Source organism: Balaenoptera physalus (genome assembly GCF_965194825.1).
Source record: "Balaenoptera physalus genome assembly, chromosome: 1".
In the NCBI taxonomy this organism is placed as follows: Eukaryota; Metazoa; Chordata; class Mammalia; order Artiodactyla; family Balaenopteridae; genus Balaenoptera; species Balaenoptera physalus.
This window is the reverse complement of record NC_138882.1, coordinates 169,697,086-169,725,027: the sequence shown is the minus strand read 5'-3', so window position 1 is coordinate 169,725,027 and position 27,942 is coordinate 169,697,086. Positions and strand designations below refer to the sequence as shown.

Sequence of the window (27,942 nt, the reverse complement as noted above, 5' to 3'; positions counted from 1 at the left end):
CATGCAGGATCTTAGTTCCTTGATCAGGGATTGAAGCTGTGTCCCCTGCAGTGGAAGCCCGGAGTCCTAACTACTGTACCGCCAGGGAATTCCCAACATTTCGTGATATTCATAACTATTGTAGTGTAATGTGGAAATCTCTGCAGTTTCTACTGGTGACAGATTGATAGGTATTGCTAACACTACTACAAGTTTTTGTCTATATCCTAAATTAAAGAAATGCTAAATTTCAGTAAGAGGTAAAGGAAAATAAAGATGTCTATTTCCCATCCTAGCACACAGACCTGCTGAATGCCGCTACTGAGGACACTTGGTTGAAGGGCCTCTGCTTTCCCCCCAGAGGTCTGGCACAAAGGACAGCCTTCCGCCAATCAAAAGTGAAGTGCCTAAGTCCTGGTAAGGGTTTCAGTGGAGTGCTTCCCTCCCTTGGAGTCACGATATTAAGACAGAGAAGCCCTCACAGGCAAAGGCAAAGGAGAAGGCTTTGGGCCTGAGCCCGACAGCCTAGGTCCCGGTCCCAGCAGTGCTACTTAGTGATTGTGTGACCTCAGCTAGTCACGTCACCACTCAGAGTCTTGTCTCCTCATCTGAAACATGGGAAAATACTGAAAAATATCTCACAGATTTACGCTGAATAAATGTGGTTATGAACGTGAAAGTCACAGTCAATAAATATTAATGTCTTTTCTTCTTTTGCAGAGAAACAACAGAAATATCTGTCTTGTTGCCAAGTAAAGGGGGGGACTCCCCCTACTGTCTCCAACTCTGAGGTCAGCTTATGTTCGGGTGTACAGAAGGCTGTGGACATATTTTCCACAGTGACTCCATGAAGGCGCACCTCTGAACAAAATGCCTTTATTGTCTTAGGTTTTAGAAGATGAAGGGAGCAAAGAGGGAGAAAGCATTTTATGTGCCAGACACTGTGCTAGGCACTTTATTCATGTTATTTCATTTACTCCTTCTCTCAGAACTGTGAGGTAGACATTATTATCTTCATTTAATAGAAGAGAAACTTGTTAGAGGCAGAGAGGTGAAGGGACTTACCCAGGGTCTTATAGTAAGGGGTTGAGTTGAGATTCAACTGCATCTAAAGCATTTTGTATTTTTAAATGCAAGTACCTATTATAGTATTAAAAAAATACTTAAGAATAAGTGTAACCAAGGAAGTGCAAGCCTTGTACATTGGAAATTACAAACCATCATTGAAAGAAATTAAAGATCTAAATAAGTGGAAAGATATCCCATGCTCATGGCTTGGAAGACTTAATATTGTTCAAATGGCAATACTCCCCAAATTGATCTATAGATTCAACACCATCCTTATCAAAATCCCAGCTGTCTGTTTGCAGAAATTGACAATCTATTCCTAAAATTCATATAGAAATAAAAGGGGCCCAGAATAGCCAAAACAATCTTGAAAAAGAAGAGCAAAAAGGAGGACTTACACTTCCCAACTTCAAAACTTACTGCAAAGCTATAGCAATCAGGACTGGTGGTAATGGTATAAGGACAGTTATACAGATCAATGGAATAAAACAGAGGATCCTAATATAAGCTCACACATTTGTGGTCAAATGGTCTTTGGGTGCCAAGACAATCCAATGAGGGAAGAATAGTCTTTTCAACAAATGGTGCTGGGACAATTGGATATCCGCATGCAACAGCATGAATTTGGACCCCAAAACTCTTAGAAGAAAACACAGGTACAAATCTTTGTGACCTTGGATCAGGCAATGGTTTCTTAAATATGATAGTAAAAGCACAAGTAAACCTATAAAATATAGATAAATTGGAGTTCATCAAAATTAAAAGCTTCTGTGTTTAAAAGGACACCAACAGGAAAGTGAAAAGATCCAAACTCATCAAATCACATACATTAAATATGTGCAGTTTTTGTATATCAGTTATATCTCAATAAGGCTGTAAAAAAATCCACACCTGAAAAAAAAAAAGAAAAAGTTAACACAGGATAAAATGGAGTTTAAATTTTAGGTGATGAATGAAATAATAAAGAAAGTACTGTAAATTAAAAAAAAAAAAAGCAGTGAAAAGACAACCCACAAAATGGGGGAAATATTTGCAAATCATGCATCTGATAAGGGTCTTATATTCTAGATATATAAAGAACTCTTGAAGGGACTCCGGACCAAGATGGCAACATAGGAGGCTCCTGAATTCCCCTCCTCCCATGGATACACTGAATGTGCAGAAGAAAACAGATCAATTCTCTCCGAGAGAAATCCAGAAACTAGCTGAGTGACACCTACACATTGGGTGACTGAGAAAATACCCACATCAAAACAGGTAGGAAAGGCTGAGACACATTCTTGAAATAAACCCCACCCCTGGCACGGCACCATCCAATCAGGAGGGACTCCCAACTCCCAGGTTTTCCCTGAGAGTGTTGAGTTTGTACCACACATCTAGCACCCTGACTTTTAAGGCTGCCACCTGAGGGATGGGTGCCCAAATCACCTAGCTCTGAAGGCCAATGGGGCTTGGGGCATGTGTTCATGAGTTCCACAGGACTACAGCAAACAAGGAAGCAGTTTTTAAATAGACACAGTAGAAACCCCTGTGGCAATATACCTGGTCTCACACTGAGGGAGCAGGTAAAAATGCACATCTCCCAGTTTCTCCCTGGAAGGGGTCTGACTGCATACTTTTCCAACTGTTGCCTGAGAGTCTGCTTCTAATCAGCCTGCATCTAGGTGCTGACCTCTGTGGGACACTGATGGGTCTTGGTACACCCTCAACTACTGGGAGCCGCTAGGAATAAAGACGACAGCTTGGACAGTCACAAAGGTTTGGGAGGCACCAGGAGACTGGGCTGCACTGACTGATGAGGTTCATTGCCTAAACGAGACCGGTCTGTGAAGATTGGGAGAGCTGCCTGTTTTATCTAATGAGTAGAAACCAACACAGAGAATCAGGGAAAGTGAATCAACAGGGGAAAATGTTCCAAACCAAATAATAAGATAAATCTCCAGAAACGGATCCTAATGAAACAGTGATAAGTGATTTACCCAACAGAGAGTTCAAAATAATGGTCATAAAGATGCTCACTGAGGTCAGGAAAGCAATGCACAAAGCAAGAATTTCAACAAAGAGAAAATATTTTAAAAGTACCAAATGGAAACCATAGAGCTGAAAATGTAATAATTGACCTGGAAAATTCAATAGAGGGGTTAAACAGCAGGTTTTAAGTGGAAGTGAAAATCTAACATAAAAACACATGAAAGTATAAAACTCACTGGTAAAGATAAATATATGATTAAGTTCAGAATACTCTAATATTGTAATGTTAGTGGGTAAATCACTTGTAACTCTAGTATAAAGGTTAAAAGACAAAAATGGTAACAATATCTATAACTACAATAATTTTTAATTGGTATACAATATAAAAGATGTAAATTGTGACATCAAAAACATAAAATGTCGGGGAGTGTAAAAACGTAGAGCTTTTGTAAGCATTCCAAGTTAGGTTGTTATCAGCTTAAAAAAAGACTGTTGTAAATATGTGTTATGTAAGCTTTGTGATAAACACAAAGCATAACCTACAGTAGATATACAAAATATAAAGTGTAAGGAATCAAAACTTTGCCCTTGCACCAAAGTCAGACAAGGACACTTCAAGAAAAGGAAATTCCAAGCCTATATCCCTGATGAACACACACGCAAACATCCTCAAGAAAATATTAGCAAACCAAATGAACGGTACATTAAGAGGATCATACACCATGATCAAGTGGGATTTATTCCTGGGATGAAAGGATTGTTCAATATACACAAACCGATAAATGTGATACTTGTGCACTGTTGGTAGGAATGTAACAGTGTGGAGGTTCCTTCAAGAATTAAAAATAGATAATGTGTAATCATAAATGTAAAGGATCAATAGTCAAATCTAATGTATAATTATGTAAAGGAATAATACGAAATTTTTAAAAGCTGTGTTGCTATTATAGGAGCAGACATGAATAGTAGATACTCTCTGTAATGAAGAAAATAATAATGTAAACCAATACAAGGATAGAGATTTTTATTCTATAAAAAAAAAAGAATTAAAAATAGAAATACCAAAAAAAAAAAAATAGAAATACCATATGATCCAGCAATTCCATTTCTATGTCTCCAAAGGAAATGAAATCTCTGTCTTGAAGAGATGTTCACTGCAGCATTATTCACAATAGCCAAACTATGGAAACAAACTAAGTGTCCACTGATGGATGAGTGGATAAAGAAAATGTGGTGTATATATACAATGGAATATTATTCAGCCTTAAAAAGAAGGAAATCCTGCCATTTGTGATAACATGGATGAATTTGGAGGACATTATGCCAAGTGAAATAAGCCAGACAGAGAAAGACAAATATTGCATGCTACTACTTACATGTGGAATCTAAAAAGTCAAATTTATAAAAAGAGAGTAGAATAGTGGTTGTCAGGGGCTGGGGGGAAGGGGAAATAGGGAGAGGCTGGTAAAAGGATACAAGCTTTCAGTTATAAGATGTATATGTATAACATGGTAACTATAGTAGATAATACTGCATGGTATAATTGAAATTTGCTAAGAGAGTAGAACTCCTGTGCTCTCACCAAAAAAAAAAAAAAAGATAAATATGTGAGGTGATGGATGTGTTAACTTGACAGTGGGAATCCTTTCACAATGTATATCAAATTATCATGTTGTATACTTTAAATATATTTCAATTTGTTTGCCAATTATACCTCAATAAAGCTGGAAAAAAGAAATCAACAGGACGTAAAGGAGTTCTTACAACTCAACAAGAAAAAGACAAATAGCCCAATTAAAAAATGGGCAAAGGATTTGAATAGACTTTTCTCCAAGGAAGATACACAAATGGCCAATAAACAAATGAAAAGATGCTCAACATTATTAGTCATTAGGGAAATGTAAATGAAAACCACAATGTAATGCTACTTTATACCCACTTAGGATGGCTATAGGCAAAAAGCTGGACAATAATGGGTACTGGCAAGGAGGATGTAGAGAAACTAGACCCCTGGTGCATTGCTGGTGGGAATATAAAGTAAATGTAAAGGCACTTTGCATAACGGTTGGACAGTTCCTTACACTGTTAAACATTGAGTTATTCTATTCCTGGATATATACCCAAGAGAATTGAAAACATATATATACAAACAGAACATGTACACTTATGTTCAAAGTAGCATCATTCATAATGGCCCCAAAGTGGAAACAACTGAAATGTTCATCAATGGACAAATGGATAAACAAAAGGTGGTATATCCATCAATAGACTATTATTCAGGCCTAAAAAAGAATGAAGTAATAACACGTTATAACATGGATGAACCTTGAAAAAATTATGCTAAGTGAAATGATCCAGACACAAAAGGACAGATATCATATGATTCCACTAACATGAGGTACCTAGAATCAGCAAATTCATAGATATAGGAAATACAATAGAGGTTATGAGGGGCTGGAGAGCAAGGGGAATGGAAAGTTATTGTTTAATGGGTACAAAGTTCTTGTTTGGGAGGATGAAAAGATTCTGAAAATGGATAGTGGTGATGGTTGCACAATATTGTGAATGTACTTAATGCCATTGAATTGTACACTTTAAAATGGTTAAAATGGTAAATATTATGTTTTGTATATTTTACCACAATTAAAAGTTAAATGTACTCTAAAAAAGAAAAATTATACCACTACCATTTGTGGAACACAAATATTACTTTCCCTAAATAAAAGAAATTTACAACAATTCATACAATGAAAATACATTATTAAATTCTAGCTCTGATAAAGGCTCTGAACCTGAAGCCTTCTCTCTCTGAGGGGCAGGACAGCAGAGTACTTAAGAGCATGGATTCTGAAGTTAGACCTGCAGGGTTTGAATCTCAGCTCTCTCCCTTTACCAGCTGGTGACCTTGGGGCACGTTACTTAACCTCTCTGTGCCTCAGTTTCCTCATATATTAAATGAGGATATGAGTAACACCTGCCTCATAGGATGACTGCAAGGATTGAGTTAGTACACGAAGTACTTAGAACAATGGCTGGAATGTGGTGAGGTGAGGTCAGCACCTGTAAGAGACATCTTACTGAATGCCATCCTAGCACCAAACCCATCCTTTATCCTTGCTGGATTCTTTACTTAAGACTGGACTCAGATTACCTTCTCCAGGAAGCCTTCCCTGATTCTCCCCTCCCCCTTAGGCTGAATTAGTGCCCTTCCCATCAACCCCACAGCATTCAGTGCATCTCTATGTTCCTGAAGGTACTGTTATATCTGATAATGTGTGTGTCTTCCACAGCTGAATGTGAGCTCCTTTAGGGCAGGGTTTGTGTCTTTCACGTCCCCATCCCCCATGCCCAGCACAGCCACGCACAGTGATAATGCTTAATAAATAGAGAACAAATGAATGACGAAGAGGGGGAGGGAGGTCTGAGACATCGCGGTAACCCTGAGGGATCTGTGAGTGGGTACTGTTTTATCAAGGTTATGATATGCATATATGCGTAACGTGTTATTCCAGTTTAGTGGAACACAGAGCTTTTCTCTGTCTGATGATTAAGTATAACCCTTAGACTACTGTATACTTAACAGTGGGCAGAGTGTTTAAGCTCAAGCAGAAGGTAGCAAGGTAAAACTTGGGATGGCTTCACTCTGTGCGTCTTTAGACTACTCTGGTTTCATCTCCTAGACTCAACACCTCAGAAAATCAGAAGCAGGCTCCAGCTTCCAGAAATCACATTTCTTTCTTCTCTTTGGCCCTCTTTCACTCAAGCTCAGCTATCCCCTCTGGCCCCCCACCCTGGAGAAGCTCACCGAGGGGGCACACTCACCCAGGCAGACGGGCGGTTTGCCAGTCCAGCTGCCATCTGCTTTGCATGTGCGGTGCTCGGAGCCACCCTTGAGGGAGAAGCCCTCCTGGCAGGAATAGATGAGCGTGTAGCCCATGGAGGGCAAGTCCAGGGCCCCAACGTTGGCATGCGTCGGCGTCTCCGGTTGCTTGCAGTGGTGGGCTGGGTGACAGGGAAGACGCTGCTGGGAGACGAGGGTCTCCAGAAGGCCTCTCCACCACTCCCCTGTGCCTTGATGGACCACCCCCTTCCTTTCCCTTATGGGCCCCTTTCAGATCCAGCATCCCCTCCCCAGCCCCAGCCCCACCCCAGCCTTGATGTCTATACGAGTGGCCAAGATGGAGATCGTGTGGATATTGGCTCAGTCAACCCTGGGGGAACCTAAACCTGCAGCAATTTTCCTGAGGGAAAAGGAGTAATTGTGGTCAAAAGCCTGAAATCTTCCATCCTGAGGGCAGGCCTTGTAGTTGTTAGTATTTGCTGTCATGGGAAAGTTATTTCTTTTTCTTTGCGAAGGCAGAGAAATAGGAATTGCCTTCAAATATCAGAAAGGCTTCTGTGTGTAAATATCTTCTGTGGGGCTCCAAGGGGTAAGGAGTACAGAGACCAATACTGGTCCCAGTGAGGAGTTGTGAGCTCTCTGTCATTCAGGGCATTCAAGCATCTCCTAGATGCCCAGCTGGGGGAGACTATGAGTTGCCAGGAGGAGTTGTCTGGGCTGTAGGCGAAGCTTGCACTCACAGACACAGTCGGGCGGGGTTCCGCTCCAGGTCAGGTTGGGGAGACAGGTCCTGGTGGTGGAGCCCTGGAGCAGGTAACCTTTCTGACAACGGAAGAGCACGGTGCTTCCAACCTGCGGCCAGGACGAAGTTCCCACAATCACCTTCCATCCAGCGACGCTTCATCCCTGTCACCCGACTGCTTACTTTCCCACGACGTTACTCCTACCCACCCTTCTGTTTCTCTGCCTGATTAAATCTTATTTATTCCTTGAGGCAGCTTACATTATGCCTCTTCCACAAGGCCTCCCCCAGTTCCCTGGGCCAGATCAACACTCTCGTGGGATATATCATATTCTGTTGCGGGGGGCTGAGTGCCTGACCCAGAATCAGAAGACCCTGGGTTTGAGTTCTGGCATCTACATTTACTCACTGGATGCCAGGCTGCACGAAACTCTCTACACCTTAGCCTTCCCGTGTAGAGCTGGGATGAGTAGCCCTGCCACACTACGCTGGAATGTTGTGACACTCAAATGTGAGGGTAGATTTGAAAGCATTTTATAAAATGTGAAGAACTGTGCGAAGTAGAATATTACTGTGTGTGTCTCTGCCCTCCATGAATCTATAAAGTCTTTTAGGACATGTCCCCTACAGAATCTGGAGCTATGCTTTCTAAACAATCTCTTGAGCAGAATTGCTACCCTCCTTGCATCCCTCCCTCTGCTCCACTAGCTCCTCACCGTCTGACTTGACATTCCCTGCAGCCACCAGCTCCATCTCTCCATCTCTAATCCGTGCGGCACGATGCTGCCAGATCAGCTTCCTAAACTGCAACTCGGATCACACTATTTCCCAGCTTAAAACACTCACGTGTCTCTGTTACCTCTGGGAGCAAACTGAAACGCAAAGTGAAACCTAATTTCTGCTCCCTTCCTCCACGCCCATCACCTCGTTCAGCAAATGGTACCCCTATCCACCCAGTTGTGCAAGTCAAAAACTTCAAGTCATCCTTGATTCCTCCCTTTCCTTCAACCCCTCCATTCAATCCTTCAAGAAGTCTTCTTGGTTCTACCGACAAAATACCTCCCGACCCCTTCACATCTCTCTATGTTCACTGTCGCTACCCCGGCTCAGTCCCACCCTCATCTTTCTCTCAGGATGCTGCAATAATGTCCTATTTGTCTAAGCGCTTCCATTCTTAACCCCTATTGTTCATCCTCTCCTCAGGGTCCTGAGTGATAGTTCAAATGATGGATCAGATTAAGTCACCTTCAAATGGTTTCCTATGACATTTAGAATAAAATCCAAAATGCTTATCATGGTCTCAAGGCCCTATATGGCCTGGTCCATGCCCTTCTCTTTTCAAAATTTATTATGTGATATTTGGTGCATAGAAAAGAATACATGGCACATATACAGACGTGAATCATCATAATAAAATGGACACCTTAAGTGGAGCCCACCACTCAACCTAAGGGTTACAACCTCATTGACATGTTTGTCGCCTGTGTGCTCCTTCCCTGCCCTGTTCCTCAGCTCCCCTCGGTGAAAACCAGTCTCTTGAATTTTGTGTTCTTCATTTCCTTGCTTAGTTAAAAAATAATTCTATCACACATGCCTACATATATCTCCAAACAATATAAATTTTTCTTGGTTTCAATCTTTCTAGAAATAGTATCCTACCACTTTTGACGTTCAACACTATGTTTCTAACAGTCATCCATGTTGTGTGGAGCTATAGTTCCTTAATTTTCACTGCTGTGTGATGAACCATCCCGTGGCTACACCAGGATTTTTCTCATTTCTTGGTAACACATACGAGAGCATCTCCGGGGTTGCTTACTCTGGGTCACAGGATGTGTGAATATTTAACTTCACAAGGCAGTGCCAGGCGGTTTTCAAACCCAGCCTAGCTCTTCGGCCTCACGTCCTTCTCCTCTCTCTTTATGTTTCCGACCTGCTGGCTGGCCAGCCTTCTGGTCCTGCAACTTGCAAGTTCCCTGCCTGAGGCTCCTCTGCCCTGGCCGTTGCCTCTGCTGGGAACGCCCCCCCCACCCCCAGCTCTGCACAGGGCTGGCCCTTCCCACCATGGGTGCCACAGTTCAAGTATAGGAGGCCTCTTCCCTCACTCCGCTTCCTAAAACGGCAACTCCCCGTCACACCCTTTTATATTATGCCATGTGTAGTGCCTATCGCTCACAGAAGTGATCTTGTTTATTTATTGTCACCAGCCAGGGAACTCCCGTAGAGCAGGCACTTGGGCTGTCTTGTTCCCTCTGTATTCCTAGCGCCTAGAATAGTTCACGGCAGTAAATACTTGATAAATCCCATTGCTGGGTTAGATCCCAACCCGCCATTTCCGGCTTAGTCCCTGATATCCCCTGGGCACACTGGGGGCTCCAGTTCATTGCCCTGCCTTGAACACTCCCATACTTTCCTGCTTCTTCCTGCTCAGAGGGTCCCATCCAGGTTGTCCACATCCTTTCCTTTTGAAGTGCATTCTGAGATGTGTCCCTGGAGCCTGTATCCTGCTGGGACGGGCCCACTGGGCAGGAGACTGTCTCCCATGTGGCACTTGCTGGCTCCCGCCACCCTGTCTGAGCCCCGTAGGGTATGGGTGCCCTGGGGACAGAAGGTCCATCTGTCTCTCTCATTTCTGTCCCTGCCCCAATCACGAGGGGCTGCTGGGAAGTGTCTGTGGAGCTACACGCGAGTCAGTTCTTCCACATCAGCTTCTCGGGGTTGGTGTAAACGCCTGCCTGTTTCTGAGGGGGCATGTTGCGCAGCCTGGCTTGAAGAAGCAGGCTGCTTTCTCTCTCCAGCTTCCAAGGTCTCATGCCCCCTAGTGCTGTCCTGAGGAAGGTCCCTGGGCCCTCTGAGACTGAAAACAGTGACAAGAAGGGACAGAAGGCAGAAAGGCCCGATCTCGGTTGACCTCGTTACCTGGTAGCCCTGGGAATTGTTCTGTATCCCAAACTGTGGCACGCCAGGGTCCGCACACGTGGTCAGCGTGGGGTCTGGATTGCAAAACAAAGAAACAGACCATGGTCAGGGAGGCTTTCATCACCCCTGCTCACTCTGAGAAACAGATACAGGATAGAGGATGGAGTCACGCCCTGACTTCCCTGCCCTTGGGAATCTCCCCCCAGTCATGCCCCAGCTGACGATGATTCCCGGCAGCACATGCGCTCTGGCTACTTCACCTCCTGTTCTGAGTAGCTTAGAGGAGCGCTCGCCCCTTTTTGCAGATGAGACCGATGAAGACAGGGAAGAAAATTCATCATCTCGGGCCCCAAAGAAGGATGCCCACCAGCTGGGAAACTCTGCTCCCGGTCACCTCTCACCTATGCAGCTGGGCTGGGTGCCACTCCACGTCCCATCTGACTGGCAGAACCTCCGTGGAGAGCCCACCAGCACCAGAGGGGGCTGGCAGGAGAAGGAGACAGAAGACCTGTAGGAGAAGCCTCGGTCCTCTCTCCTGCCATGGGCCGGGACGCCAGGATCTCCGCAGAACACAGCTGGGAAGACGAGGGAGAAGGGCAGGTCCAAGTTGCTTTCTAGAACTCAGTCTGTTCGCCCCCCTTAACCCCCACCCAGCCTTTGGTCCTTGTACTGCTTTCCTCTTGGTTCCACTTGAACTCTGGCTGTGGGGCAGCCCTGGGTCAATGATTACACCTGCCTCAGTGCTGCTGTGTGTTTCCTCTCCTTTCCACATTCAAAAGCCTATTAATAATCATATCCATGTAACAGAGTAACATTACAGGAAGTCTAGAACATGGAGAAAAAATAAACTATCATCATACTACCCAAAACATTTTTTGCATTTTTGTGCTCATTCCCTGAACTGTTTGTTCAGTTGTATGGAAACTTGTGCATGGCTGCAAACCTGATGTCCAGGTGCTGTCACCCTTGCTTTGTTCACTTGATACTCTGTACACATGTCCCATGTTTATGACATCATTATCGCTTATTGGCTATGTAAATTTGCAATGAGATGGTGTAACATGATTATCATAACCCTCACATTAGGCATTTTCTATTATTATAAAGTTACTTATGGCTTTTCTTTAACTCGTATTATTTTCTTAGGGGAATTCTCTAGGAGTGAACTTACTATCCTTAAGGGTTTGAGTGTGTTCGCAGCTCTTGATGCGTATTGCCAAATGTCTTTCCATAGACTGTGCTTTTACCTTGCAGTGAGCAGTATCTGAGTGTGCCCATTTCATTCAGATCAGCAGAGAGTATCTTTAAAAATTGACTGTGGAAGGCCAAGTTCCCCAAGACATCACTTCAAGCGTGAGGAAACTTCTTTATGCTATGGTGTGTGTGTGTGTGTGTGTTTACATAGAGTCATGAGGTTCACAATCAGATGCAAAATCAAATGGAAGCCTGGCCCTGGAAGCTGCGGAGTCTGGACGGAGCAACCAGAAGTCAGTTAAAGGCTGAGCCAATTGGAAGTCACCACAACCAGGAAGAGGCAACACAAAGAATAAGAAATACGAGTGGATGACAGAGAGCAGCTCAGTTTGGCTAAGAAGCAACGTGATGCCAATTAAAATAATGAGATATCTTTTTAAACTCCTCAGGCTGGTAAGTATTAAGAATATTGGCAAAATCAACTTGTTAATGAGGGTGTGAGTCAAGAAACCTTCTCATCAACTGCTGGTGGGAGTGTAAACTGGGACACCGTTTCTAGAAGACAGTTTGGCAACATGCGTCAAAATGTATAGTGTGCACACCAGCTGGCCCAGCATCCTCACTCCTAGGACTTCAACGCAGGCATAAAGAAATGCTACTTTCGAGGCTATATATAGCAGAACTGCTTCTAACATGATTAAATTGGAGAAACCCAACTTCATCACCAGTAGGAGAAGATTAAACCAGTTGTGGCATATATAACAAGGGAATTCTTTAAAGCCATTAAAAATGATGATGTATAGATTAGTATGTATTGATAGAGCAAGGGGCTGACGGCCTGTGACTGAATACAAGTTGTGAAGAGCATGATTCAGTACCATTTATAGAAAATTGCATACATACTGCTACACATGCAAAAATGCATAGTGATTGTGTGGAAGTATGACAAGCCTAACTATGGCTATCTTTGGGAAGTGAGGGTTCAGATGATTATTTCATTCTTCTTTGCATTTTTTGGATATAGTACAGTTTTGGGTTTTTTTTAAACAATAACCATAATTCATTGTTAAAAAGCAATTCAGCTATTTCTCAAGACAAAAAGCAAGGTTTCTGAGTCCAGACTCAACCTGGAGTCTGGCTCCCTTCCTAATGTCTCCCTGGAGGAATACGAAGGTCTAAGGGGTTAACCACACACCACATGCTGCCTTTCCTGTGTCCACTTTTACTGGCCCTTGTCTCTGCTGAAATTTCCCAAACTGAAGTAAATTTTCAGAGGTCCCCAAACAGCGTCACGTGTAGTTGATAGTTTTCTGCAGCATTAGATAAATGCCAAGTAGAAAGAAAAAACAGGTCCTACTATTTGTCCAAGTTCCAGAGCCAGATTATGGGGTAAGGCAAGAATAAGTGACCTGGAACCTGCTTCTCTGGGGGACTCGGTAAGAAGTGAGCCCCGGAATGGGCTTGAGGCTCTTTGAGACACAATCGGGCCAGGTAGATCAGAAATAACTCTCTCACCAAAAAATCACACGGGCCCCAGCGTCTCTTCTGTGCAGGGTATTTTCCTTGAAGACAGGCATGTTTCTAGCACTGCCCCGCTTGCCTGTCTATCACCCCAGCTTTGGGTTCTAGAGCATCCAGTTAACAACCTTTCAGGTTCAGAAACACCTCCCTCATCTCTGGCTTAATTTCCTTCCACTGTGACTCCACACAGCGAGCGGAGCCAGGGCTCAATTAAGATAGTCTCATATTCTTCCTTTCAAATCCCTTCCTTCTTTAATAGTGTCTTGGACAAAGCTCCTCCCTGATTTTGGGCCGGGGACCCCCATTCTAGGCCTCCTAGCAGCAGAGCTCTGGAAGCAGAGCAGCAGAGGCGGGAAGAGGATGGAGCCAGCAGATGGGATGCCCCGGAGGCCCCCCGTGAGCGACTTACGGAAACACTGAGGCAGCTCTCCAGTCCAGGACCCGTTTCCCTCGCAGGTGAGCACTGCAGGCAGGGAGAGCTGGTACCCCTCCAGGCAGGCGTACGTCACGCTTGAGCCCCACATGAAGTCGGACCCCACCACTTTCCCGTTGGGTATGAGCTGAGGTGGTTTGCACGTGATAGCTGGGGGAGACCAAAGCAGGCTGAGTGCTGGGGCTGCCCCGGGGGAAATCAGGCTCTGGTGGCCGCCAGCACTGACGTCACTGGCTCCCTGTGCCTGCCGGGGGTCTGGGCTAAGCGGCAGGAAGCAGGAACGCCCCCTCTTCCTTTGGGAGCTTGTTCTTTTTGCACCTTACGACAACCCTCTCCTCTCTGCACGGCCCTGTCCTCAATGTTCAAGGCCCAGGACCTTCCCACTCCCTCCCTGCAGATGTTCAGGGACCACTCCTCACCTTGCACACCCCCCGATAAGATGTTAGGGCTCTGCCTCATCACACCCTCCCTTCTAGATGTTCAAGACTTTTGTACCTTCTTTGTCCCTGTGTCCACATCTGAAGCCCCCAGACACACCTTTGCAGACCGGCTTGGTGCCGTTCCACGTCCGGTCCTTGGTGCAGCTCAGCACGGACACCCTATGTGACTCCATCATGTAGCCAGGGATGCACTGGTAGGTCACAGTTTTGTTGTACCTGAAGTCACTGCCCAGCCGGAGGCCATTGGCTGGAATCCCAGGGTCGCCACAGTTTATGACTAGGATGAGGAGATAGAGCATTGTTCACTCTGAGCACAGACCCCCCTCTCCCCAGCACCCCAACGCCATCCCTATCACTCCCTGCACGTGTTTGGGAAGGAAAGCTGTCAGAGTAGGGATGTCCTGTCCCCTGCCTGGTTCCTAGTTGGGCACCATCCATTCTAAGTCCCCGCAGCCAAGTCTACTTGCAAAGGCTGTCCTACATCCTCCATCCTTGCCCGCACCATCCTTACGCACCCCAGCAACTTGGGCTGGGAACCCCATCTTTTTCATTTAAAGCCCACACCTCTAAGAGGAAGTATCCAGAGGGCTCGCTTCATAAATGAGGCTGGGGTCCAAGGAGAGGGACGTTTCCAGGTTGAAGAGTTAAGATGTGTTGACGGACCACATAAGACAATTTGTCGCCGGAAAGGGCATCTTACTGCCTGCTCTTCTGCCCAGGAGACCTCTGTGGGTCCAGTGGCCTAGGAGCAGGGTCTTGTGACCAATGCAGTGGTCATACCGACGTTATGGTATCAAGTTGGGGGGGTGGTTGGTGAGCTCTGGCCTCAGAACAAAAGTGAACTTGACAGGGGATTTCAAATGGAGTCTGAAATCACAGCTAGGATTTTGAAAGGGAGAATGTTGTCAGATTCCCTTATCTTATCACTTCCTTCCACCGGGCCCCACAGTGATTTGCTTTTCAAGGAAAAGGGTCTGGAGCTGCCCTTAAGAGAAGCAAGAAAGGGGAGCCAGGCTGGGGTGGGGATGGGTCCAAGGGAGAGAAGGAATTAACAAAGATGGTAGATGGCAGCAGCTTTAAGGTGGAAAGAGAATCAGGTTGATCACTGGGGGTTTGCCCTTAAAGAGAAAAAGAAAGCCCAAGGAACTGGCTAGAGTCTGAAAAATAGCAAATAATTATATATTCTCAACCTCTCTGGGCTTCAGTTGTCTCATACATAAAGTAGAGCTAATAGTATCTACTTCATGGGGTTGTGGTGAGAATCAAAAGATGTGATGCATGTGAAACAAAGCACTTAGCTCAGTGGATGTCACATACTATGTGCCCAGTAAGTGGAGGCTATTTGTATGATTCTCATTCAGGGTCAAGTCCCACCATGTCAGCCAGCCTTCCCAGTCTCCTCCAGACAGCCTTCTTCTTTGGCACGGAGGAGCCCGATTGCCTTGGCCACCATTTGCCATGTAGCCCAGAGGTTCTCACCTATGCACTCCGGGTCACTGCCTGTCCAGGTGCCATTGACCGAGCAGTGCCGGCTGAGCAGGCCTGTGGCGTAGTAGCCTTCCCGACACTCATAGACGATGGAGCTGGAGAAAACCAGGCCATCGCTGAACATGACTCGGGCATTGCTTGGAGTCCCGGGGTTCCCACAAGAGATCACTAGGAAGCCGAAAGGACACATTACTCATCAGAACAAGAGCAGGCATCCCCTGGGGGGCTGGGCCCTGCCCAGAGTGGAGACCTCATGCTATGTAAGGACCCTGTGGATTGAAATGCCTCTTGGGATGCTTTCATGTCAGATCATCTCCCCCTTAGAAGGGGAGGAGAGACCTGTAGGGATTTTTTATGATTTCTAAAAATTAAAGACTATATCTGTTTTATTATCACACCTAAAATTTTAAACAATTCCTTAATATCACCAAATATCCAATCAGTGCTTAGTGTCTCTGTCTATCTCTTTTTTACAGTTGATTTGTTTGAATCACGATCCAAATAAAGTCCACACATGACATTTGGTTGGCATGTCTCTAAGACTCTGAATCCAGAGGTTACTGGATTACCCTCTCCTACAATTTATCTGTTACACAAATCAGGGCATTTATCCGGTAGAATCTCCCACTTTCTGGATTTTACTGACTGCACCAATGAGGCATTGTTCAGCATATTCCTCTGTCCCCTGTAGTTACTGTAGTCAAGTTCTACTTTTTGGCAAAGGTACTTTGCAAAGGTTTTGTGTTTTTCTTATCCCATCACATCAGGAGGCACAGAATGTCTGGTTGTTTTCTGGTTAGTGATGTTGAGGCTGACCAGTGGGGCAGGTCTGCCTGCCTCACCTGGCATTATAAAGTTCCTATTAGTTGTCACTTAATGGTTTTACCAGAAATTAAATATTGTTGACCAGATTCCTTATTTCATTAGGGGATAGAAATGGTGACATTCTAATTCTATAACTCTTTCTGCTTTAGCTAGTGTTTAAGAACTTGTACATCATCAAATATTTGCTTACCCAGAAATAGAGTTCACATAGGAAGGTTGGATAATGCTTGATTTCTTTTTTTTTTAAGTCAGACGTGAGAACAATGAGTTGATTCCCTAGCAAGCTCCAAAGGATAATATTTGAATTCACAGATTTGAATTTATTTGCTATGTTTCCATCTGTTGCCACTTTTATTCTTATTGAAGCTCAAATTATCCCATCTTTGACTAGTGGGAGCCCCTTCAAGTTGGCTCCTGAGTTCCTTTGACATGACCCACTTGTGTTTGGTAGATTCCTTGTTGTAATGACAAGATTTTCCATGTTCATCTTGCATATATCCTGCCCCAGTCCTGGAATCAGCCATTTCTCTAAAGAGCTCTGGTTCCTTTGAATGGGCAATGGATTTAAAAACTACAATCTGGGCATTAAGGGTACTCATTGCTACCAAGCTGGTCATTGATTCTAGACTTTTAGACTGGGAAAATAACTTTTCAAATTAAAAATACATTATGACTTTATGCTGATATTACCAAGCCAAGTTTAGAATTGAGTTTTCCTTAAATTTTTGATTTTTATATGATATCCCTTTTATGTTGAAAATCTTGGTTCTTAATGACAATAAATAATTTTAACTTGTTTTATCCATATATATTATGGTATTATATACATAATAGTTTCAGAATAGTAATACCAGTTTTATTACTAGCAATATGATTGCGAAAAACAGTTTAAGATTTCATTGTAGTTCTTTGTCCTTAGGATATATGTACCATAGTCAGATTTCATTTTTTCAAGTCAATTGAAATAATTCTCTGGGTCATTAAATCACCAACTTGATACATAGTTAAGTTCATTTGTTTCCATTTTGATTTGATATTCGGAGAGTACTTGTTTCTAATCTTTCATTTAATTTTGTTTTGCAAGTATGTACAACATTTACATAGTCCCAGAGTCAGATCTACAAAATGATTCCTATGTAATTAGCACAACAGATAGGCCCTAACATCCATCCACTCAACAAGTATTTGTGCTGCTTAGGTGCTGGATATGCAGTGGTGACCAAGCCACGTCCCCTGCCCTTGAGGATCCCAGTCTATCTTAAGAACCTACCTATAAACAGATGAATTAAAATATGATGTAATAAGTGCTACACTTGAAGGAAAAAAAGCACTAAAAAGAGAGCAGGTTTTTGGGGCTGGAGATAAGAATTTGAGTAGATCCTTGAAAGATAAGTGGGAGCTTGTCAAGGGAAGTCACAAAGAGCTGTGTACATGTTACACATACACTCACTCAACAAATATTTGCTTCCAGGTCCAAACTCTCAGCTGCCCACTTTCTGTTCCCTGAACACTCCTGACATTGATGGCTGACTCCATCCTGGGACCTGAGTGGCAAGAAAGGGAACCTGGGTCACGGTGGATATTTGAGAATATACTAAATTCTCCCCTTGCCAAAACACTCTCTCGGTACCACAAAGCTCTCTTACTATGCCTAGGAAATCCTATAAAAACTAACTTTGCACCCCCAGAAAGGCAGGACTTTGGACAGACAGGTGGGCGAAGGCACTGACTCCATTTCTATCATTGGTGTCCCCGGATCATGGGCCAGAGCATCTCCCCTTGCTCTTCAGGACCATGCCACGAACTCAATTTCATGCAGCCCATTCTCTAACCACTGCCTTTTATTTCTTTAGCTCGCTCCCTCTGGAATTCGTTCTCTGGTGATTGGGACCTATAATCCACTGCTCCTACCACCTTTTCACAGCCTCTTACTCCACTCATAAACCCATCCCCTCCTTACCCAGCTTAGATGCTAAGATTCATCATAATCTCTGCTTTGTGTATACCCTCATCTTCCTTGCCACTTTCTTTCAATGTCTTAGTTGCCTAATAAAACCCCAACCCTACACCTAATGCTTCACCTACCTTGTGCCTGAAACTATGTAGCTAAATGTGTTTGAACAAAAGCCCAGACCAATGCTGACTACTGTCACTTTACGTTAATGGCTCTTACCTTAATGAGCCCTGGGTGCTGCCTGGCAATTATATATTTCCCTATTCCATTCCCACTCCTCCCTTGCTAGATGATGATTTCATATTGTGTCCTTCCTCTTCCAACACCTCAGTCAATCTTACTCTTACTGTTAAACTGCTTCCTAACTAGGAGAGTGCTATGCAGGTTGTATTTTAGAGAGGGGGGGAGAGAGAGGGAGAGACCGAGAGAGAGAGAGAGAGAGGGGGAGAGAGAGAGAGAGAGAGAGAGGAGAGAGAGAGAGAGAGAAATTTGGGGAGCAGGTACAAAAAGTTGGACTTTAGGGAGAGAGGTTTTAAAAAAGAGTTTTGGTTTTTTTTCCAGAAATTTAGGAGTGTGTGGAGAAATAGAATTTCCCCTACTGGGCCTACCTCAGGAACCATCATTAAGAGTTTTTATTACTTTTAAAGGATTTTTAAAAGCTGGATCTGTATTACTTTTGGCACTTTGGATGCTATTTAAACACAGTGTTTTCCCTTAAACTGTAAGCTCCAAGAGGGCAAGGTGGGTCTGTCTCCATCACCATTGTGTCTCTAGCATATACTACAGTACTTGGCACACAGTTGTTGAATGAAACTGTATGGAAATAAATGCACAAATGTGCTTAACTTAGTTTATCCTAGTGTCTGCCCTTCTTAGGTAAGTGGGGAATATGTTTGCCTTTGGATTACTAATGAGATGAACGTGAACTCTCTGTTGATGCCCACTATTCACCATGCCAAGGGTTCAAATGGGGCCCTGGATTTTATCTGTGCATGTGAGGGCAGGCGCTAGGGAGTAGGAAAACGGGGGAAGATCCTGGGGCCGGCAGAGGGGAGAAGCAGAACGGTCACATACATTACCTCCACACTCAGGCTGCGTGCCGCTCCACGAGCCGTTGGCTTGACAAGTTCGCTCTGAAGATCCCCGGAGCGCGTGGCCAGCTTCACAGCTGAAGCGCATCAGGCTGCCCGGGGCAAAGCTATCTCCCAAACGGATGCCATGGGCTGGGATGCCAGGGTCACCACAGATTCCCATGCTGGTTCCTATGGACCAGAACCAAAAAACCCCGCTGTTTTTAGCACGGCAGGAAAGGGAGTGGAGGACTTGGAGAGAGAAAGATGCTGGGCTGATGCTAAGGAAGGGCAGTGGGCCCTAAGAATGAGGGCAGTGAAACTGACCGTGTGTCTAGCCTGAGTCACCAGGACAGGCTCCTGCCTTAGTGCTCAGTGGTCAAAGGACACAGAGGTCTGAGGTCATGTGTGGGTCCCCGGGGACCATGAGGCAAGGGAAGAAAGAAGGCAGAGGGAAAGCTTTGTGGAGGAAGTCATGCCTTTGTTCTTTGGCTTGTGCCAGCGTGGGATGCCCGTGGGCCAAGCTGGCCTTCTCCCTTTCACCTCTTCTCCACCATCTGCTGATCTGGTACCCTCTCCTTTCTCAGTTCCACTGTCTTAGCTCAGATGCTCAACGTCTCTCTCCTGAACTACATTGCAGGAGCCTCCTAACTAATGTCCCTTCCTCTCAAACTCTCCCTCTAGTCTATCTTCACTTTATCCTTAAATCTTAGCAATGAACAACCACAACCATCTGATTTTGGTTCTTTCCTGCTGAATTATCTCCATTGGCTTCCCACTGCTGAGACAAAAAAGTTCCAACTTTTTAGCAGAGTTTCTGCTCAACAGCCCAGCTTGAATCTTGATCCTGGGCCTTTAATCGAGGATTTCCTATTCACAAATTATGCAATATGGGTGAGCTCTAGATTAGATATCTTAGATCCCTCATTTCCTCCTTTCTTTGCCCCATGCCTCCTGCCACATTTCTGCATTTATCTGGCTTATTGTGCAAACCCAACCCAGGAGAGTTTTAAGGACCCAAGAGGTGGGGGAGGGTGGAGAACAGGAGACAAAGCTACATGATCTAGTGCCTGTGGGAACCAGCGCATCTCAGAATACGGAGATGCACGGGAGACACCACTGGATCAGCCTAAGCCGTGGTAAGCTTGAGGAAGGAGGAAGAAAATGAAGGAATAAATGGCAACTCCATGAGAAGATAAAGTTTCCCATTGATGTGGAATGCACCTCCTCGTGAATCCACGTGTGTAAGCGTCGATAGTAAAGTCTTGACCACAAGTGGCTTAAGCCATGTGTACCCCACCATCCACTGTTGATATATCTTCCTCTCAGTTTTGGGATTATTTCCTTTTCCAGTCTAGTCTCAGAATACGAGAATACTATATAACCCCATGTTCCCCACTCTGCTCCTTACCGTGGAAGGGGGATTCATTCAGCCTTCAACTCAAACACTTGAAAAAAGAAAGCCTATCACATTTGGCCAGGTTTTCTTATCTTTTGACGTTTTCCAGGATGTAGCTCATGCAACAGGCAGTACAGGGTCCCCTTGAAGGCAGCCCTGACGGTGAGTCGCTCTCTCTCCCTCACTGGCTAGCTGGCCTCGGCTGAAGCCAGCACTATTACACAACAGGCCTGAGGGTGGACTCCCGGGTCCTGGGCGTTATCGGACAGAACAGTCCCCACTGCAGTGTTTGGCCTCTGTTTCAATGATATAAGGAAGTCTGGGACAGAATACTGTACCATGGGGGCAGGTGGCAACTGTTGACTCTTTACTGAAGAGGTACATCAGCAAGATGATGACACTGCAGAGGTAGGCAATGAACTTGCTGAAGTGTGTCTCAAATGCCAGAAATCTCTGCATGTCCTTTATGGCTCAGGGGCTTATGACTTCTGTTATGCACCATCTGGGTGCACTGACTGTACAGAATGAGGTTTGAAAATCTGACCCTGGAACTCCTGAATGTGTATCTTTTAAAGACTGACAGGAGATGATGTTGCAAAAGATGATATCTGTATCACCGGTGGAATTATATCCCACTCACTAGTACAGATCTAGCGTTACTTCCTAATCACCTATTTTTTCCACCTTCACTTTCTTATCTAAGGTATTTAAGATTCATTCATTCCTCAGCCTTAGTATTTATGGAATCCCTTCTACTCCTGTCCTCAGAGGTCTCCAGGAAAGCTCTGCCCATGATTCTGTTCTCCTAAGTGTCTGTCATCCTTGAGGAAGACACGGGAGAAGTAAGTTTGCAAACTATTCTTCAGAATGTTCAGGATTGGGGATCAAACAGCTTAACGCAACACATCCCCTAATGAGTGAGGTCCATGTCTTCTGAAGGTTCTTTTCTGCTTCTTACTTTTTCATGTTCCCAAGGTGTCAGCTTGTTTCTAGTCTCCCCTTGACCTTTGATGTGGCCAAGGAAGAGTCCCTTCTTCCACATGCAGAACCAGGACTTAGGTAGTCACAAAATTATGAAATCTCAGGGTTGAAAAGGTTTTAGAGGTTTTCTAGCTTCGTTATCTATAAGAATTGTTTCTGTAATATTTCCAGTATGTCATTTCCCAGCCTTTGCAAAAACAACTTCAGAGAAGGAAAATTACAGTTTGGGAGAAAAGACTTTGTATTCTGTGCTTTTGGGCCAGGAGACTCACTGTGTGATTGGGTTACATATGCTAATGGGTAGGAGATGCTGAAGTCTTTCTTTCTGATTTCTTCCTCCCCTACCTTGTACTTCCTTTTCCCACGGAGAACAAAGATCCCCAAATACATAAAACAGACCTTAAGAACACCATTAGTCCCATGTCCTAGAGAAACGTCTAGAGGGAGGACTTTATGCAAAAGGGACCGTTCACCAAAGACACTGGGGCAAATGCATGCTTGGATGGGCATTTGGACGCGAAATGCATGCCTTTCTTCTGTGGAATACTTCTTCCTCCTGGAACTTGCTCTGTGGACAACTCTGGAGGCCTCAATATACATGATCCTTGTCGTCCCCATGCCAGCCTCCCCCAGACACTTCCAATAGAAGTCCAAACAGACAGGAGTCTGGGGCCCAGCTAACAGGCTAAAGGAGTCCCAGTGGCTCATACGTAGTCCTGCCAGTTCTTGAACTGGGTGATTAATGAGATTAATAAGGGTGAGAGGCCAAAGTCTTGGGTGTTAACAGAATGATGTGTCTGGGATCGTCCTGGGCAGCCCACAGCCCTTTGAAACAGCGGCCAGTGCTTCGGGAATTTCTCCTTTCTTAGGAGCCCTAACTAATATCTGGTGGGTATTCTGGCAGTGCCCTAAATTTTGGAAGACAGGTTTATCTGGAAACTTCAAACTGCCAGAGCAGCTGCACATCTTGTGGGTGAGGTCCCACTTTGAGGAGAAGGCTTCTTTATTAGGAGGAGGTCAGGATCCTTACCTCTAGAGGGCATCTGGCATGGGAAGGCATAGGGGTTAACTTCAGTGCCACGGTAGGTCCCCTGAGGAACATCAGGCTACATGAACAGCTGCCCTCTTGTGGGCAACATCCCATGTGGCCTCCCTTCTTGGGGCCAGGCAGGCTCACCCCAAAGAAAAGAAAGCTGTGGGGTGCTAACTTTTTTGCTTAGTGGTTTCTTCGTTGGTGGGACAATTCAGTTTCAAATATTTTGTTCTTTTATGACATTACAGATGAATATCTGGAAATATGGACACGGGAGCTTTGGCAGTTCCCTACATTTGCTGTGTTGATAACATCTCTCTGTGTCCCCATAGAGATTAACAGGAAAACAAACTCATTCATAGGAAATGTCTGGGGGCTGGTGTGTTAGTGCTAGAGGGAAGAACTGTATTCACTGGGCAGTCAGGACACAGGACAAACAGGAGAGGCGGTGATACAGAAAGGGAAGCAGGCTGGGGCCCAGGAGTCCCAAACAGGGGAGAAGAGAACACAGGAGGGGGTTTGGACCTGGGCCGAACAACAGAAAGGCTTGGACTGTTCCTGGGACCTCATGGTAATAAGTGTCTGGACAGGACTCTGGCCATAGCGTGACCTCACAAACTGCGTCTTCACTAGTTTTGCAATCTCTTGGCTGTATGGGCTTGGCCAGCGCTGACTAAGGGCATGAACCTGGGCTCAGACCACCAAGGGCTGAAGTCCAGTTGGGACCTCTGATAGCCGTGCTCTCTGCCTGGGAGGGATGCGATGAGGGTTCAAAAGGTCTGCTTCCCTCCCGTCCATCTGTCACACTCACACCCTCGGGAGCTCGCTCGCCTCCCAGCCAGGTGTTCCATTGGACCCCCTCCTCCCACACCAGAGCCCCTACCTGAGCAGTGGGGGAGGGAGCCAGTCCAGTGTCCGTCCATCCCACACATTCGGGTGGCATTTCCCACTAGAGTCCGCTTGCTGGTGCAGCTGTAACGCACGACCGCCCCCGCGGTATAGTTGTCCCCGGACATCTGGGAATGAGGCGGGGAGCCCGGATGGCCACAGGACACCACTGTGGGGAAGGGCAAACATCTCAGCAACTCTGCACCAGGATGCATCATCACAGGACGCGTGCTAGGCTTTTCACGGCGACAGGCAGAGAAGAAGAGAAGCTGGGGTATCTACCGAAGCAAACCTCCTGCTGGCACACCCACTCGGCATCAGCAGACAATGCCTACCCACCTCGCTGTCCAGATTCCGTATCTGTGAACTGCAGAGCAATATCTGTTGTTTTAAGAGCTGAATGAGATAATACATGTGAAACTGCTCAGCACGTAGTAGGGACACAATAATATCCATTTCTTCTCTTTCTTGCCTCTTGTGCTCACCTCTCCCTATTTCCTCACTGCCGTAGGACATACCAAGAGGTCTCTGGCAGAAAGGTGGTACATTTAGTATACATATAACTACATATAAGTCAGACAGAGAAAGACAAATATCATATGATACCGCTTATATGTGGAATCTTAAAAAATGGTACAAATGAACTTATTTACAAAACAGAAATTGAGTCACAGATGTAGAAAACAAACTTACGGTTACCAAGGGGGAAAGGAGGGGATAAACTGGGTGACTGGGATTGATATATACACACTACTCTATATAAAATCGATAACTAATAGGAACCTACTGTATAGCACAGGGAACTCTATTCGGTGCTCTGTAATGACCTACGTGGGATGGAGTCCAGAAGAGAGTGGACATATGTATATGTGTGGCTGATTCACTTTGCTGTACACCTGAAACTAACACAACATCGTAAATCAACTACACTCCAATAAAAAATTAATCAGAAAAAGGACAAATGGGTGATCTGTCATCCTGAGACTGTCGGCATTGGCCACGGGATCCAGAATGAGGGCCAGTTAGAGTCTTCTCCAAATGCATCTCACAGCTGCCCACATCACTTGTCTCCAACTTGTCCTCTTCTGGTGCAAGTTCCCTTTCCTGAGACACCAAAGTGTAACCATGGAAACCAGTGATGGGGTTAGAGTGCAGAGTCGAGGTGTACGGGCCAGGGCAGGACGGTGCTGTCGACGTCGCTGGGCTTGCCTTGCCGTTGTTCTTGCCACGGTTGATCCCAGGCTCTTTCATTTACTCAACACATACGTATTGAGTGCGAGGCACTGTTATATGTGTTTGGGAGAACAAAGTCCATGCTCTCGTGGAGGTTATGTTCTAGTGAGGATGAGAGACCATGAATAAGAAAAGAGGTAATTCTAGGGGTTGCTGTGAAGGAAAATAAAGCTGCATCAGGAAAAGGGTGCTCGGGCTGGGATGAGGGAGCTGCTTTTGAGGAGGATGGTGATGGTCAGGGAAGATCTCTCTGAGGCAACATTTGAGCTGTGATCTGAGTGATGTGAAAAGGCCAGCCATGTGAGATCTGGGGGAAGAGCATTCTGAGGGAAGGGACTAGTGGAAAAGCCCAGAGGCTGGAATGAGCCTGGGGTGTTCGTGAAACAGCAAGAAAGCCAGGGTTGCTGGAATAGAACGAACAAGGAAAGAACTGAAGGAGACATGGGTGGAGAGGTTACTGGGAGCCAGATTATGGCATAGAATTTGGACTTTATTACAAGCATGATGGGACCCCCCTGGAGTGATATGATCTGGTTTACATTTTAACAAGATCATTCTGGCTACCGTGTGGAGAACATTCTAGGGCGGGGCAAGAAAAGAGGGGGCTGACGCAGTAGTTCAAGAAGAGATGATAGTGATTTGGGCAGACTAAACCTTGGGGTCTGGCATGCAGCTGGGAAGGATATATACTCTCGTGGCCAAAGGGCTGTCTGTCTGCGAAAACAGCCACCACAACTCTCCCCATCCCGGCACAGGCCTACCACTCTTCCCACTCCCAGATGTGGAGTCTCTTATTTCCTCCCTCCTTGAACTTGGGTTGGCCTGGGACTTGCTTTGATCCACAGAATGTCGTGGAATGGGGTTTTAGGAATTCTGAGCTCTGGCTTAAGAGATCCTTTAACTTCCTCTTTTTCTCTAGGAACCCAGCCTCCAAGTAAAGGAGACCATGTCATCCTGCTGGAGAGAGTGGCCACGCGGAGAAGAGCCAGCCGCAAGTCCTCAAACATGTAGGTGGGGTCATTTTGGATCCATTTTGGATCCTCCAGTCCTAACTGAACCACGTTGGGTGCAGAAGAGCCAGCCCTGCTGGGATGGTTCATTTTATGTATCCACTTGACTAGGCCGCAGGATGCCCAGATACTTGGTCCAGCATTATTCTGTGTGTATCTGTGAGGGTTTCTGAATGAGATTAACATTCGAATTGGTAGACTAGACTGAATAAAGCAGATTGCCCTCCCCAGTGTGGGTGGGCCTCATCCAATCTCTTGAAGGCCTGAGTAGAACAAAAACGTGGGGTAAGAGAGAATTCTCTCTGCCTGTCTTTGAGCTGGGACATCAATATTCTCCTGCCTTTGGACTCAGACTTGGACTGGAATTTATACCGTTGGCTCTACCTAGTTCTCAGGCCTTCAGACTCAGGCTGGAACTATGCCATCTGCTCTCCTGGGTCTCCAGCTTGTGCACTACAGATCTGGGGACTTTCCAGCCTCCAAAACTGTATGAGCCAATTCCTTATTATCTATCTATATATCTATATTTGTATCTCTATCTATATCTATAAGGAATTGGCTCACATGATTTTAACATATATTATATATCATATTTAGAAGCAGATATATAGATGGCTCATGGTTTCTATAGGTACAGATATATAGGTATAAATCATATATCTAAATCTATATAGATATAGATCTTATTACATATCTATATATACTATATATTCTATCTATCTATAAAATATATGTAAAAAATATATATATATATATATGTATCCTATTGGTTTTTGATTCTGTTTCTCTGGACAACCCAGATTAATATATCTGCTAAGCTTCACCTAAATTCCTGACCTTTAGAATTGTGAGAAAACAAAAATAGATGCTATTTTAAGTTTTGAGATGGCTTACTACACAGCAATAGGTAACTGATACAGTGAGTTCCAAGGATTACACTATCTATTCCTTAAGACAACCCTATGAGGTAGGCACTGTTTTTATCTCCACCTTCCTGATGAAGATAATGAGGCATGGTGAGGCAGAGTAACTTCCGCAAGGTCACAGGCCTGTTCAGCAGTAGAATTAGTTCTTGAAACCTGGCAGATTGACTCCAGAGGGCACACCCTCAAGCATTGTAACTGACTCCCTTCTGCAGTACTGCTTTAATACTGCTGATGAATTCTCTCCTTCTGGAAGGAATGGAGCCCCCAATTATAATTTAAATGATTCTATGACGGTTTACTAGAAATTTCTGGACTTCCAGAAATTGTCCAATTTTAACTCTGAAATGATTTTTCAAAAAAATTCTTTTTTAATGAAAATGCAACATACATATAGAAAAACACAATAACCATAAAAACAGAGCTTAATGAATTGTCACAAAGTGAATACATGACCCAGATCAAGAAAAGCATATCACCAGTGCCTCAGAAGCCCCTTCATGCCCTCTGTATCACTACCTCTCTTCTTCCCTCCTCAAATTAAACTACTATCTTGACTTCATACACCATTAATTAGTTTGCCTGTTCTTGAATTTTATTTAAATGGAACCATATAGTATATATTCTTTTATGTTGGCTTCTTTCACTCAACATTATGTCTGTGACATTCGTCTATGCTGTATATAACAGTAGGTCATTATCATTGCTGTATACCAGGGTCAGCAAACATTTTCTTTAATTACTGTCCAGACAGTAATTATTTTAGGTTTTGAGGCTACATACAGACTGTGTTGCATATTCTTCTGTTTCTTTTTTTTTGTACAATATTTTAAAAGTATTAAAAATAAAAACTCTTCTAAGCTCAAGGGCCATACAGAAATAGGCCATAGGCTAGATTTGGCCCAGGAGCCAAAGTTTGCTGACTTCTGCTATATAGTTTACCATTTGCGTTAGTTATCTATTCCTGTGTGACAAATTGCCCCAAAGCTTAGACAACAATAAACGCATTATTGATCATGGTTTCTGAGGG

At 44.7% G+C, this 27,942-nt stretch overlaps 1 protein-coding gene across 2 annotated transcripts in view; it reads right to left on the bottom strand.

The window, feature by feature from the left end:
- CSMD2 (CUB and Sushi multiple domains 2) overlaps nucleotides 1-27,942 on the bottom strand; it is a 652,460-nt gene that overhangs the window by 10,326 nt on the left and 614,192 nt on the right. For both annotated transcript variants that reach the window (XM_082415250.1, XM_082415251.1), the window contains exons 56-64: nucleotides 23,742-23,915; nucleotides 19,455-19,637; nucleotides 15,588-15,764; nucleotides 14,206-14,385; nucleotides 13,645-13,818; nucleotides 10,922-11,095; nucleotides 10,521-10,594; nucleotides 7,600-7,711; nucleotides 6,841-7,020 (exon numbers count right to left, since the gene is read on the bottom strand). In XM_082415250.1, the coding sequence (XP_082271376.1) occupies nucleotides 6,841-7,020; nucleotides 7,600-7,711; nucleotides 10,521-10,594; nucleotides 10,922-11,095; nucleotides 13,645-13,818; nucleotides 14,206-14,385; nucleotides 15,588-15,764; nucleotides 19,455-19,637; nucleotides 23,742-23,915 (1,428 nt within the window). The remainder of the gene's footprint in view (nucleotides 1-6,840; nucleotides 7,021-7,599; nucleotides 7,712-10,520; nucleotides 10,595-10,921; nucleotides 11,096-13,644; nucleotides 13,819-14,205; nucleotides 14,386-15,587; nucleotides 15,765-19,454; nucleotides 19,638-23,741; nucleotides 23,916-27,942) is intronic.